Source organism: Rhinoderma darwinii, chromosome 2, assembly GCF_050947455.1.
Source record: "Rhinoderma darwinii isolate aRhiDar2 chromosome 2, aRhiDar2.hap1, whole genome shotgun sequence".
NCBI classification, from domain to species: Eukaryota; Metazoa; Chordata; class Amphibia; order Anura; family Rhinodermatidae; genus Rhinoderma; species Rhinoderma darwinii.
In genome coordinates this window covers 38707529-38722523 of record NC_134688.1, presented here as the reverse complement: position 1 = coordinate 38722523, position 14995 = coordinate 38707529, and the positions used below count along the sequence as shown (strand labels likewise).

The window sequence follows — 14995 nt, the reverse complement described above, 5'->3', positions numbered from 1 at the left end:
GGTTGTTCAAAATAAGACCGCTAATAAATTCCCTGAATAATTTATTTCTGCAACTCTACACCCCTGAGCAGAATGTAAGTGTGGACGAATCCCTCCTCAACTTCCATGGCAGACTTAGCTTTCGCCAATATCTACCTTCAAAAAGGGCAAGATATGGCGTTAAGCTCTACAAATTGTGTGAAAGCGGGTCAGGATATACCACCGCCTTCAGGATTTATGAAGGGCGGGACCGCACAATAAATGTTCCTGGATGCCCCCCTGATCTTTCCACCAGCAGTAAGATCGTGTGGGAGATAATGCAGCCTCTGCTTCACAAGGGGTACCACCTGTACTGTGATAATTTTTATTCCAGTGTGCCCCTGTTTAGGCATTTGCATGCTGCAAGGACTGGGGCATGTGGTACCATGCGCAAAAACAGAATTGGTTTTCCACAGCAATTAGTGGGGAAGCGCATGGTAAAGGGGGACTCCTGTGCTTATGCATCTGAGGAATTGCTGGCGGTCAAGTTCAGGGATCGCAAAGATGTGTATGTGCTAAGCACGATTCATACCGCAGGAACAGTGGCAGTGAGGGAAAGAGGGGCAACATCGGACAAGCACAAACCAGTGAGCGTGTCCGAATATAACAAGTACATGGGGGGGGTGGATTTAAGCGACCAGGTTTTACAGCCCTATTTAGTAAAACGCAAAACTAAAACCTGGTACAAAAAGGTGGCCATTTATTTGTTACAGGTGGCCATCCACAACTCATTTGTGCTCTATAAAAAAAACAGAGGCAGAGACACATACCTGGATTTCCAGGAGAAAATTATTGAAGGCCTCATTTTTGATGTTCAGGACACCCGAGAATGCCCCCAGTCTGAGGATGTCACGCGACTGACTGAAAGACACTTCGTCAGTCGGATTCCCCCAACAGCAACCAGAAGCAACCCCCAGAAAAAGTGCCGCGTCTGCAGAAAAGACGGGCACCGCAAAGATTCCCGATATTTCTGTCCCTCATGTCCCTCGCAACCAGGCCTGTGCATTGAGCCATGTTTTAAAAAATACCACACTGTTCTGAATTATTAGATTTTAGTTAATTTGTTGAAAATATATTTGCCCTACATTACGTTTTTATTTTTCCCCTGATTTTACTCCAAGGGTGAGGGAGGGAATGGGTGGGGGGTGGATGTCATGTTTGATGTTTTCTAAAGTTCATCTGCTGGAGAGCTCCATTTGCATTAACCTGAAATTTCTTATTTTAGAAAACCCCAAAAAATAAATTCCCATTATACCGCTAGATGAATATTTTGGGATCTCTGCTTCAAGAGCAGATATTTTGGAAGTGTTATAGAAACTCTGTTGAGTTTTGTAAAACCAGCTTTGAAAAAAAGCGATTTGTGAAATAATCTTCTTCTATCGTCCGCCCTCCTACATCTCTATGTGATAAATAAGGCCACATATTTGGTATCCCCGTGCACGGGAGAAGTGGCAGAATGTGAAAGGAGATGAATTTTGACCGTGGTCTATACCGTGTGTGAAAAATCTGGTATAAACTGACGCATTTGCTAAAAAATTGCTAATTTTATTTTGTTCCATCTTATTCAAGAAACTTTCAGAAGAAAACGGGACTGTCTAAAAATATGATAAACCCCTTGAAGGAAACCTTGTGGGGTCTACTTGTGTGAATGAAGTCATTTATGGGGTGTTTCTAATGTTTCAGCAGCATTAGGCCCCCCAGAAAACAGTATGCGGCTATAAAATCAAATGCAAAATTCCTGGACCGAAAAGGCCAAAAAGCCTCCTTTTATGCCAAGCCCTGGCACATGCCCGTGAATAAAGCACACATATTTGGTATCCCCATGCACGGGAGAAGTGGAAGAATGTGAAATGCGATGAATTTTGTCCGTGGTCCATTTTGTGTGTGAAAAAGCTAGCATAAACTGGCGCAATTGTTAAAAAAAAAAGGTAATTTTATTTTGTTCCATCTTATTCAAGAAACTTTCAGAAGAAAACTGGACTGTCTAAAAATATGATAAACCCCTTGAAGGAAACCTTGTGGGGTCTACTTGTGTGAATTAAGTCATTTATGGGGTGATTCTAATGTTTCAGCAGCATTAGGCCCCCCAGAAAACAGTATGCTGCTATAAAATCAAATGCAAAATTCCTGGACCAAAAAGCCTCCTTTTATGCCAAGCCCTGGCACATGCCCGCACAGCGAATAAGGCACACATATTTGGTATCCCCATGCACGGGAGAAGTGGAAGAACGTGAAAGGAGATGAATTTTGGCCGTGGTCTATACCGTGTGTGAAAAATACTAGCCTAAACTGACGCATTTGCTAAAAAAGTGCTGATTTTATTTTGTTCCATCTTATTCAAGAAACTTTCAGAAGAAAACTGGACTTGCTAAAAATATGATAAACCCCTTGAAGGAAACCTTGTGGGGTCTACTTGTGCGAATGAAGTCATTTATGGGGTGATTCTAATGTTTCAGCAGCATTAGGCCCCCCAGAAAACAGTATGCGGCTCTAAAATCAAATGCAAAATTCCTAGACCGAAAAGGCCAAAAAGCCTCCTTTTATGCCAAGCCCTGGCACATGCCCCCCCATTGAATAAGGTACACATATTTGGTATCCCCATGCACGGGAGAAGTGGAAGAACGTGAAAGGAGATGAATTTTGGCCGTGGTCTATACCGTGTGTGAAAAATACTAGCCTAAACTGACGCATTTGCTAAAAAAGTGCTGATTTTATTTTGTTCCATCTTATTCAAGAAACTTTCAGAAGAAAACTGGACTTGCTAAAAATATGATAAACCCCTTGAAGGAAACCTTGTGGGGTCTACTTGTGCGAATGAAGTCATTTATGGGGTGATTCTAATGTTTCAGCAGCATTAGGCCCCCCAGAAAACAGTATGCGGCTCTAAAATCAAATGCAAAATTCCTGGACCGAAAAGGCCAAAAAGCCTCCTTTTATGCCAAGCCCTGGCACATGCCCGCACAGTGAATAAGGCACACATATTTGGTATCCCCATGCACGGGAGAAGTGGAAGAACGTGAAAGGAGATGAATTTTGTCCGTGGTCTATACCGTGTGTGAAAAATACTAGCCTAAACTGACGCATTTGCTAAAAAAGTGCTGATTTTATTTTGTTCCATCTTATTCAAGAAACTTTCAGAAGATAACTGGACTTGCTAAAAATATGATAAACCCCTTGAAGGAAACCTTGTGGGGTCTACTTGTGTGAATGAAGTCATTTATGGGGTGTTTCTAATGTTTCAGCAGCATTAGGCCCCCCAGAAAACAGTATGCGGCTCTAAAATCAAATGCAAAATTCCTGGACCGAAAATGCCAAAAAGCCTCCTTTTATGCCAAGCCCTGGCACATGCCCGCACAGCGAATAAGGCACACATATTTGGTATCCCCATGCACGGGAGAAGTGGAAGAACGTGAAAGGAGATGAATTTTGGCCGTGGTCTATACCGTGTGTGAAAAATACTAGCCTAAACTGACGCATTTGCTAAAAAAGTGCTGATTTTATTTTGTTCCATCTTATTCAAGAAACTTTCAGAAGAAAACTGGACTTGCTAAAAATATGATAAACCCCTTGAAGGAAACCTTGTGGGGTCTACTTGTGCGAATGAAGTCATTTATGGGGTGATTCTAATGTTTCAGCAGCATTACACCCCCCAGAAAACAGTATGCGGCTCTAAAATCAAATGCAAAATTCCTGGACCGAAAAGGCCAAAAAGCCTCCTTTTATGCCAAGCCCTGGCACATGCCCGCACAGTGAATAAGGCTCACATATTTGGTATCCCCATGCACGGGAGAAGTGGAAGAACGTGAAAGGAGATGAATTTTGTCCGTGGTCTATACCGTGTGTGAAAAATACTAGCCTAAACTGACGCATTTGCTAAAAAAGTGCTGATTTTATTTTGTTCCATCTTATTCAAGAAACTTTCAGAAGATAACTGGACTTGCTAAAAATATGATAAACCCCTTGAAGGAAACCTTGTGGGGTCTACTTGTGTGAATGAAGTCATTTATGGGGTGTTTCTAATGTTTCAGCAGCATTAGGCCCCCCAGAAAACAGTATGCGGCTATAAAATCAAATGCAAAATTCCTGGACCGAAAAGGCCAAAAAGCCTCCTTTTATGCCCTGCCCTGGCACATGCCCGCACAGTGAATAAGGCTCACATATTTGGTATCCCCATGCACGGGAGAAGTGGAAGAATGTGAAAGGAGATTAATTTTGGCCGTGGTTCATACCGTGTGTGAAAAATGCTAGCATAAACCGACGCAATTGTTAAATTCTTGCATTTTTTTCCAATTTTGCCCACTTTAGTGAAAAAAAAAAAAATGATATATACTGACAAATGCCACTAAAACAAAGCCCTATCTGTCCTTTAAAAAGAGTGTAAAATTCAAAGATGAACTTTATTCACCTGCTGAGTTATAGTCATGTAAAGAAGCGCATAGCAAAATTGTGAAATTTGCTCTGGTCATTTAGCTGTAAAACAGCCTAGTCCTTAACCGGTTAAGAGAAGGCCGTGCTGGTTCATTGCTGTATAGCGATTTATGCTAATTAGTTTCTTAATGACCAACTGGGTGTTTTTTTACATTTTACCAAGTGGGCGTGGTACAGAGGACTGTATGACGCTGACCAATTAGTGACCAATCACGTCATACACTTCTCTCCATTCCAGCCCAGCTTTTTTCACTGCACGGCGTGATCCCGCAAGCTCACGCTGTGACGAGACTTCCTCCCACAGGTTCTTCATCGGAGCGATGGAAGAGTCAACAGACATCGCCTCCAGCTGTGCCAGGACGTTTATCCGAGTCTGCAGGGGCTGGAGGCAATGTCTGTTCAGTCTTCCATGGCTCCAATGAAGAACCTGTGGGAGGAAGTCCCGTCACAGCGTGATCTCGCAAGATCACGCTGTGTAGTGAAACAAGCTGGGCTGGAATGGAGAGAAGTGTATGACGCTGATTGATCACTGATTGGTCAGCGTCATACACTCCTCTTCACAACGCCCACTTGGTAAAAAGTAAAAACACACGCTCAGTTGGTCATTAAGAACAAATTAGCATAAATCTAAAATTGTTCATAACTTGCTCAAAAATGATCGTTTTTCAAAATAAAAACCACTGTTGTTATCTACATTACAGCGCCAATCACATTATCTAGGAGACAGGGCACTTATAATCTGGTGACAGAGCCTCTTTAACAACCAGGAGAAATGTGAATGTTGCTCACGGCATTAATACAGGCTGTAACAGGCATATCCTTTGAAAGCAATGAAGAATACGTAATTTACATAATGTTCTGTAAAGGTTTTGAAAATTTGCACCTATATTGTTAAATGTTCTAAATATGGATGTAGCAGAGTTAAGTATGCCATTTTGTACAGTTCATCAGAATCTTAGTTACCTTAGATCCTACATAGAACTGCAGCCAAAACTAATACCATGTTTGTATCATGCTTTATAATTTAACGTTACATAAGTCTTTGCCTTAGTCTCTGTCACATTTGCACTATGGCTTCTGTTTACAATAGCAGCTATAACGCTCTACAGGAGCAGAATGGTGCTTAAAATGTGGTCAGTCGGGGTTCCATCATTCTAATCAAAAGTTATGGAAACCTCGATGGAACCCTGAACGAAAGGGCCGAACGCTGGTGTGAACAGAGTTTAAGAGTCACTGATATTTATAGATGCAATTATGAAATGACAATACAGTGTAGTGTAATTTCTTTTATGTTGTTTACATGACTTTTCTCCAGTTTTTAGCAAAGCTACAAGAATCTCATATTTTATTCTATTGCTCCTTACGGCATTCTTAATGGCTTACTATTTGATATACTGTAGATCATTACCGAGCCGTAGCACTGGAAGAAATATTCTTTTTGGGAATTTAGCCTGAGATGGAAGAACCACACAATTTAGAAAACAATCCCAAACAGAGGTTGATGTCAAACTGCCAGACTATTTCTGTCATGTACATTAGCTAGTTTGGCAACGAGTGCGTGGACAGATGTATTGGCGGGATCACAGCTGTCCTGCATGCTGTCATGTGGAATAGCCTGTGGCTCTCTTTTATCAGTTAATCCGAGCCGTTTTGCTCTGCTCAACCAACATATTTGTTAATTGCACATTTTTGATTTATTTCTCATAAAGAATTTAATACCTGGAATATTACCTCCTGGAAGCGCAGCAAGTAAACACATTGAATGTGATAAATAGCGTCCAACAGGGGCAATGGAGAAAAGGTGAAGATGTACAATTAATTGCCACTTGCACCTTTGCCATGAGTAATATCGATGTCTGATCTGTTCTTTCATTAGTAATTTGAGCCTGGGCACTATGTTCCTACCAAATAATTACAAGTTAAAAAATAAAATAAAAGTAGTTACATACCACTAATGTAGTTTATGGATAGAGAGCCCAGAACGAGACACAAGTATAGTGTAGGAAGGCGGCTTGATGGGGGGTGTAGTAGGAGCAAGGATTAGAGAATAGGCAGGGCTGTAGTTGAGGGGCAGGAAAGGGTTATATGACTTGTACAGGATTAGAAAAAAATGGCTGTTTTCCTTCAAAGGACAGCACCACTCCTGTCCACAGGTCGTGTCTGGTACTGCAGTTCAACCCTGTTCACGGCAATGGAGCTGAGATGCAATACTAGACGCAACCACTTGACCATCGTGGGGTTATTTCTTAAAGAAAGCTGCCATGTTTTTCTAATCCTGTACAATCCCTTTAAAGCATGACTCCATAGAGGGAGGATGAGCTGTGTAATAAATAAGAAGAAATTCCTCGGTCAGGATTAAATCAGGTGGGAGCGTGCAGGAGCAATTTAATTGCCCATCTGCCCTTTAGGTGAGGAATTTTTTGTTTCAAGTGCTCTCAATAGTTTGGTGGAAGTGGAAATGAGAAAACTTAAAATGTTTGGTGAATGGGGCATAACTCTCTGTTATGTTGGGCTAGGGATTACCCAGTTGGGGTGTCGGTTCTTGTTGGGCAAGGTCCTAAGGGTAAAGGGTAAATGTAAATATTTCAGCTGTGCTTAGGTCTGTACATTGGTCCCTTCCATGCTCTCTCACTTTCTGTGCAATGTACTGGACACTTGTACATTGCACAGACAAGGTGTTCACTGTGACCATGTAACATACTGACAGCAGGTGCTGGAGGAAGGGAGGGCAGGCATATTTAAAAAAATAAAAATAAAAAAATAAATAAATATATATATATATATATATATATATATATATATATATATGATGAGGGAAAACCCTCCTACTGTTAAAGAATCAGAGGTCCAAATTTAAAAAAAAATCTGGACAAGTTGTACTTGGGGTTTCCTATCTGGAATGTTGATTCCTGTTGGATGGAGTTCTAAGGGACGAGGCAAATAAGGTCTCTTATATAGTCTTGGCCTAGGGACCAGTGTATATGCCAGTGGTATGTGATCAGAGAGTTTGGAGATAAACCATTCCTCCACCAAGCACTGTTTCCGTATAGTGAAGGAAGAGCATTTTAGCTTTGGGTCTGGCTAGATCATCAGGGACCTTCATTTCAATTGGACAGCAGTACTGTCCACCTACCGGTAATATTTGTGGTAATACATTTGTTAAGGCTATGGTGCTCTGTTCCTTTAGTACTAAGCACTGTTTCTGTGTTCCCCCACATTAATATTTGTACAAATCTGTTGCCACCACTAGGGGCATATGCTGTTTTTTTTAAACAACAATTTTAACAGCAGGTGCACTTTTATTACCTTTAGTGGGTTTTAAGTTGGGAAGTGACTAAATTGTTTTATTTATTTATTTCTATATATATATATATATATATATATATATATATATATATATATATATATATATATATATATACATACATATATTTGTTTTTTATACATCTTTTACATGCATGTAAATATGTAATATAATTAATAGATCTCCTTTTAAGCTTTGAAACATGGCCCATTTCCAGAGGTCATAGGTAGCACACTCCTGCACTATAGGGAATGTACCAGATGGTCTACAATTGTGCTGTCCCACATGATTTACAATGTGCCTAAAGAAACTGAATAATGAAGCCAGAAACCAAACATTTTCCTTATTCTATCTTATCACAGCTATAGGTTTTATTACTGACTTTCTCTTATTCTTAGGGAGTCTCCTATCATTTGCCATCAGTGACAGATTCCACACTCACCGCGGAGGCTCTTGACCATACTATTGCTATGTTTGACACTGTTGAAGAGGTACTTAAACACTTCAATCCAGACACGTGGCAAGAGGACCTGGAGAATCTATACACCGATACATCTCAATTTCGTGGCCGAACATTTCAGGAAAGAAAATCTAAAGGTAAGAGAGAATTCCTAAAAATGATGAAATAAAATGATTGAATGAGAATACTGGAGGGCACTTGGAATCTGCATTTTGGCTAGATTAACTCCAATATATAATTTGTTCTTATCGGCCTTGTCATGCAGACTGTGATGTAGTTCAGTTGTATTTCTGTCAGGAAATCCAGAAAATATCTGATGGCCTCCTTTCCCCCATAAATACATTTTTTCCAGTTCTGAGAACCTCCTGAAAAATTCACATTCCTATGTGTAAATAAATGGAATCCCTTTTTATACTATTAACTTTTTCGAACTTTGTACTTTAGGTTAATTGGCCTTTATAGTCTGTTGAGGTTACCTATATTCACAAACTCCTTAACAACCCGGTTACAAAAGCCTTCGAGGGTCAGATTTCTGGACTGTGGCTCAACTTGGATACCATGCCCAACATTTACACAACAACTGTGATCGAGACCAATATTTGCAGAGCACTTTATGATCCCTTACATGCGGAATTCCATTAAAATATTATTTTTTTAGACACATAATGCAATCAGTATTTATGAATACATATATCACTTTGTGTTATTTAGATATGAAATAGTTTCCCAATTTCATTTTTCATGGCCTCTGATTGGATCCTAATTAGAACTTTTCCAGGTAATCCATGCACCAAATAATTTATCCTGTATATTTCCCTAGACTGGAGAAATCAGATATAATGTGATCTGTGTAATTCTTGCAATCCATTTTGCATAGATGCCTCATGATAGTGATTAAAGCAATGTAAGACAGTGATCCACATTTCTAAGAATTCAGGAAGGACACAAATCTTATCCCCCCAGCATGCCTCCTTATTTTTTCATGTAACGGCCCATAATATAATTGGGACGTCATGGGTTTTCATTTCTGTTCCCTATAACTACAATGTGGTCTACCAATAAAGAGAAGGAGATCTACTTACATCCTACTGGTACAGAATGGATGGGAAGAGTTAAGGAGAGGGGGGAAAACGTCTGAATGGGACCATGAAAATGTACCTCTTTAGGTTCAATGGCATACATTGTGAGCACCAAAAAAATGCCCTTTGTAAATATTAGCACCTTCAAACCTACCATTGTCAACACATACCCTTGGCTGTCATCTTGGTGAACCCCCACATTCAGCTTTTAAAAACGTTGTCCTATTTGGACATTCTATTTTCGTTAGTGGGTCCCCCAACAATAAGCTGGTCACAGGGTGTCCCTCTCTTCAGACCTCCAGTGATCTTCTGTGAGGGAACCTGGCAGCAAGTGTTATATTCCCCTGCAGTGCCACCAAAGGGGAAGTGAAGCATTACACATTTCCTATTGAAATCAATAGGCTGTCTGTAATATGCAGGATACTCCAGAGCGAGAGATTCTTTTTGTAGCTACTCTAGCTATTAGATGGGGGCCCTGAAAAGGGATCCCGCCCCACCCCATCTCTATTAAGTCATAGTTCCTTATTTTATATTTGAAAACAGGTTCTCTAAATCAGGCATCTCTTTTAGGTTAAACATAGAATAGAACAGGTCAGAAGATTTATATTGAGTGAATGTTCAGGTCTGTCAAATAATATTGAGCTGTCACTTATTGTTTATCTAAATTCTTACATGCAATTGGGCACGTTATCCGACACATTGTTCAGCGTCAAGTAATTATAGAGGAGAATAAACAATTACAATATTTTAATAGAGATTCATAGGAGCTTCAATAATTTGATCACTACTAAAGCATAAAATGTGTAGAAGAAATAGAATGTGGTGAAAGTTTACATGTGAGGTAACTGGTATATGAGTCACAGGAGTTACAGGAGTGCTATCATTTCAGTTGAAATCCGTTAAAATTGTGTTAAGTATGGTGAACACATGTATTGATCAGATCATTTGGGATAAGGACTTTTGATTGTGGCGCTTACGGAAGATTATATATTTGTCTTGATTCTTTGAAGTACTTGATACTTAAGGTAGCATTAAGGGAGCAGACTTTATTGTAGCCGGTGATTTTAGCCTCTCAAGAAAAGACTTAGTCACGATAAATGAACAACATTGGTAAACAAATTGATGCATCATGCTCTGGTTTTAAAAAGTTTGGGGAAAGAAATGTAAAATTGGATCGGATTAATTCAGTCTTTTGGAGAGTAAACCAAATTGTAGTTTGATGGCATTAAAATTTAGATATTTATTTTCTACGGATTTTAGCATTAACATATATTTTTGCTCTCGACAAACAAAGGGTGATGGGTAGATGATAGATAGATAGATAGATAGATAGATAGATAGATAGATAGATAGATAGATAGATAGATAGATAGATAGATAGATAGATAGATAGATAGATAGATAGATAGACAGACAGATAGATATGAGATAGATAGATATGAGATAGATAGATAGATAGATAGATAGATAGATAGATAGATAGATAGATAGATAGATAGATAGATAGATAGATAGATAGATAGATAGATATCAGATAGATAGATATCAGATAGATAGATATTAGATGATAGATAGATAGATAGATAGATAGATAGATAGATAGATAGATAGATAGATAGATAGATAGATAGATAGATAGATAGATAGATAGATAGATAGATGATAGATAGATAGATAGATAGATAGATAGATAGATAGATAGATAGATAGATAGATAGATAGATAGATAGATAGATAGATAGATATCAGATAGATAGATAGATAGATAGATAGATAGATAGATAGATAGATAGATAGATAGATAGATATCAGATAGATAGATAGATAGATAGATAGATAGATAGATAGATAGATATTAGATAGATAGATATCAGATAGATAGATAGATATTAGATAGATAGATAGATAGATAGATAGATAGATAGATAGATAGATAGATAGATAGATAGATAGATAGATAGATAGATAGATAGATAGATAGATAGATAGATAGATAGATAGATAGATAGATAGATAGATAGATCTCATGCACACCACATGATTAAAAGTATGTGGACACCCAAACTTTTCAAACAGAGTATATGACAGTTGAGCATCACAAAACCAGGGGAACTAGCATGAGTTGGCCCCTCTTTGCAGACATCCTCCACTCTACTTGTAACTATTTCCATGAGAATTTGGAAATGTACCTTCCCACACAATTCTCTGTGATGTTTCTATATGTTCCCCCTCACTAGAATTCATGAGCAGAGTCTAAAGCTGGCCATACACACTTATTTTCCACAACGGCTATCTCCCTAAGCCTCCCAAGAATATTCACAATCGGCTTAGCTGCCATCAGGGGACAGTCGTGCTGCCCCCCATACACATCGTATTGTATTGACATTTATCTAATCTGTGTAGGCTTCTTAAAAGGGTATACTAACCACAGAACTATATAGTGTATTCATAGAATAAGTCAGAAATGTCTTATAGGCTGGAGTTCAACCTCTGGGACTCTGACCTTTTGGGAGAATGGGGGCCCCATGACCTTCATTGGGTTATTCAAAATGACCAGCTGAGAAAGAAAGAGGAAGATGAATCAGTGGCTATTTTGGCTTTTTTTGACACTGTAATGAAGAGAGTAGTATCTCCATTAAATTAATAGCGTCAGATCAATATCCTTCCTACTCCAAACTTTACAGATTATACTACACATTCCAATGACATGGCATTGCTTGTCTGTGTTGACCTTTCAGAGGAAATTTGGAGCTCAGTACTGAGTGTTGCAGGTTATAAGCAAAAACATAATATGTAGTACTCAATGGTTCACTTCTGTGAGATTGGTGGGCAACTTGGCCAGTGCAGATCTAGCAGGAAAATAATTGACAAGCTGAACAGGTAGCAGCACCCTTTGACAGTGACAAAGAAAATTAAATAAGCTGTACACTCAATTCTACAGCTGATGTTTATCTACGGAGAATACATTCTGCTTGACTGTATGCGCTTCTTAGCAATTGGTTTTACTGTAAGATATCCACATGCCGCTTGCCATAAGATATGAGAATATGATTTGGGGCTCCGAAACTAATATGAATAAATACATTCTCTGTAGAGCACTGGGAAATTTGTCAGCACTATCTAAGGCCTCATGCACACGACCGTGCAGTATTTATGGTCAGTAAATACTGCACGGATGGGCCGTGGAGTGTCACCCACATTAGCAGACCGTGCTCACAGTAATAAATATAGGAGCACGATCTGAAAATTAAAAAAATAGGACATGTCCTATGTTTTGCGAGTCATTTCTATGGCCCAGACACACACCTGTAAATATACGGGAAGGTGTCCGTGGCCGATAGAAATGAATGGGTCATTATTTTATATGCAATTACAGTTCCGTAATTGCAGATAACAATTACGGTCGTGTGCATGAGGCCTATATGATGAAAAAACGCTATACATGACTGGTATCTCTATTAGTCTCAACTTACACAAAAACAGCAGATCACATCCGTAAACAAAGCGAGTGTCGGGGATCTGATAGATGACTCGAGTGACACCGTTCTCGGAACTGGAAAAGTATAAGGATGACTCTGGCACTGATAGTGTTTTCCATAATGCATACAACATGACACAGTGGTCGTAATAAGAAACTGATGCCAAGTGGCACAGTGCCCTCCCCATACAAATTTCATTTACATCGTTTCATGAAAACCATTTAATGGTAATTTATTACATGAGATTCGTATAGAGTGTTTTCTTAAAAGTACAAAAATATGTAGAGTTTATTGATGTGTCTGCTTTACACTTATGATTCGGAATGTATTTTTCAGTGAATCTCGACAAGCTAAATGATGACGTCAAGAAATACAGCTGCACTCCGAGGAACTACACAGTAAATCTACGGGAAGAGTTGAAGATTACCAATGCTGTGTTTTTTCCACGGTGCCTCCTTGTTAAGCGATGTGGAGGAAGCTGTGGCTGTGGCAGTCCATATTCCAAATCCTGTATATGCACATCCGGGAAAACCGTAAAAAAATATCATGAGGTAATCATATTTCATTCGGCGGATGACTTTATAAATAGATGAGAAGTATAGTTATGTCTTACTCCATTGTATTGTCTTATAAACTCGAATGCCCATCTGCCTGCACTGCTAACTAGAAAACTCTGGTGGCTGTAGTGAATCATTCTTCCATTTACCTAAAGTGGTCGGTGTCATTGGCCACCATGATCAGGTTCTGTGGCTGTAAACAGGGAGCAGCAGAGATAGAAGCTACCAGTGGTGGGGAAATGAGAGGTATCAGTATTTTTTTTGCCCAGTAGCTTGAAAGATCCTTTAACTGGCCCTGACGCACATTGACGCGTGGCATCTGAGATTGACTGCATAGCTGTTACCTCCATAGAACTGCATAGTGAGGCCGCATATAAGTTCCAGGTAACTGTAACTTGAACGTGATATCATAGGTGGGACCACTTGAATCAATATGCCAACTATCCAGCCATGTAGCCACAAGGAAAACGTTGACATATATCAGAGACCTGAGGTTACACCCCTAATGTTGCACACGGGCAGGTTGACCAAAAACCATGTAGGTTGTTCTGTCAATCTGATGCCATTGCCTTTGGTATGAATCTTCAGCCCTATGCTGTATCTAAAAAAAAGTATATTGGTATATTTTTGCTCTCCTGCTTTTTTCAATGGCCAAAACAAGCTATAATTCATGAGAATTAAATAGTTTATGATATGGGTCTTTTTGTATTAGATTCTGTATAATATTATAGATGATCAGTTTCCTTTAAGAAGTGTATGTGAAATACCAGAAATTTACAGATGACTTCCCTGAGGTTCCAGTGACTTCTTGTATAATTGCATTTATTGACTGTTGCCATTGTAGGCTTCGTTATCACCATGAAAATACAATATATCACCCAATTCACGCTTCATCTAACACAAGAACTGACCAGCTGTTTTATTTCAGATTTAAAAAAGAGAGATTATAGCTACATGTATGACACAGAATGAAGGGGAAAAATAAAGATACATGGAAGAATGGCAAAATATGAGATAATCAATTATTTTTTTATTTTGACAAATATGTCTTTAAATACAATTGTGTCTGCCTAAAATAATAATTAAAAAATCATTAAAAATATCAATGGAAAAGTAATTGTAACACAACTCTCTCTCTCTTTCTCCTAGTCTATGTTCACATGTAGCAGAATTTCTGCAGATTTTTCATCCGGATTTGCTGGTGGAAAATCTGCAGCATATTATAGTCCTGGCAAAAAGATTTGAGACGGACACAAATTTTGGTTTTCACATAGTTTTTGCTTCAGTTTTTATAGTGGCAATTTGCATTAACTCTAGATTGTTATGAAGAGTGATCAGATGAATTGGCATGAAAATTAACTTAATCACAAAAAAAACATTTCCACTGCATTTCAACCCTCACACAGGATGACCTGCTAACATCATTTCAGTGATCACCTCGTTAGCTCAGGAGAAAGTGTTAACAAGAATGTCAGCTGATATCACTCTGTCATGCTGATTGAATTATAGAAGCAGACTGGTTGCTTTAAAAGGATGATGGTGCTTGAAATCCTAGTCTTCTTCTGTTAACCATGGTTACCTCCAAGGAAACACGTGCAGTCATTATTGCCTTGCATCAAAAGGGCTTTACAGTCAAGGACATTGCTGCTTGTAATATTTCCCCTAAATCA

At 38.9% G+C, this 14995-nt stretch overlaps 1 protein-coding gene across 1 annotated transcript in view; it reads left to right on the top strand.

Moving 5' to 3' along the window:
- PDGFD (platelet derived growth factor D) overlaps positions 1-14995 on the top strand; it is a 211048-nt gene that overhangs the window by 170299 nt on the left and 25754 nt on the right. Inside the window, exons 5-6 of the mRNA XM_075851545.1 lie at positions 8149-8347; positions 13105-13319. Of these exons, the coding sequence (XP_075707660.1) occupies positions 8149-8347; positions 13105-13319 (414 nt within the window). The remainder of the gene's footprint in view (positions 1-8148; positions 8348-13104; positions 13320-14995) is intronic.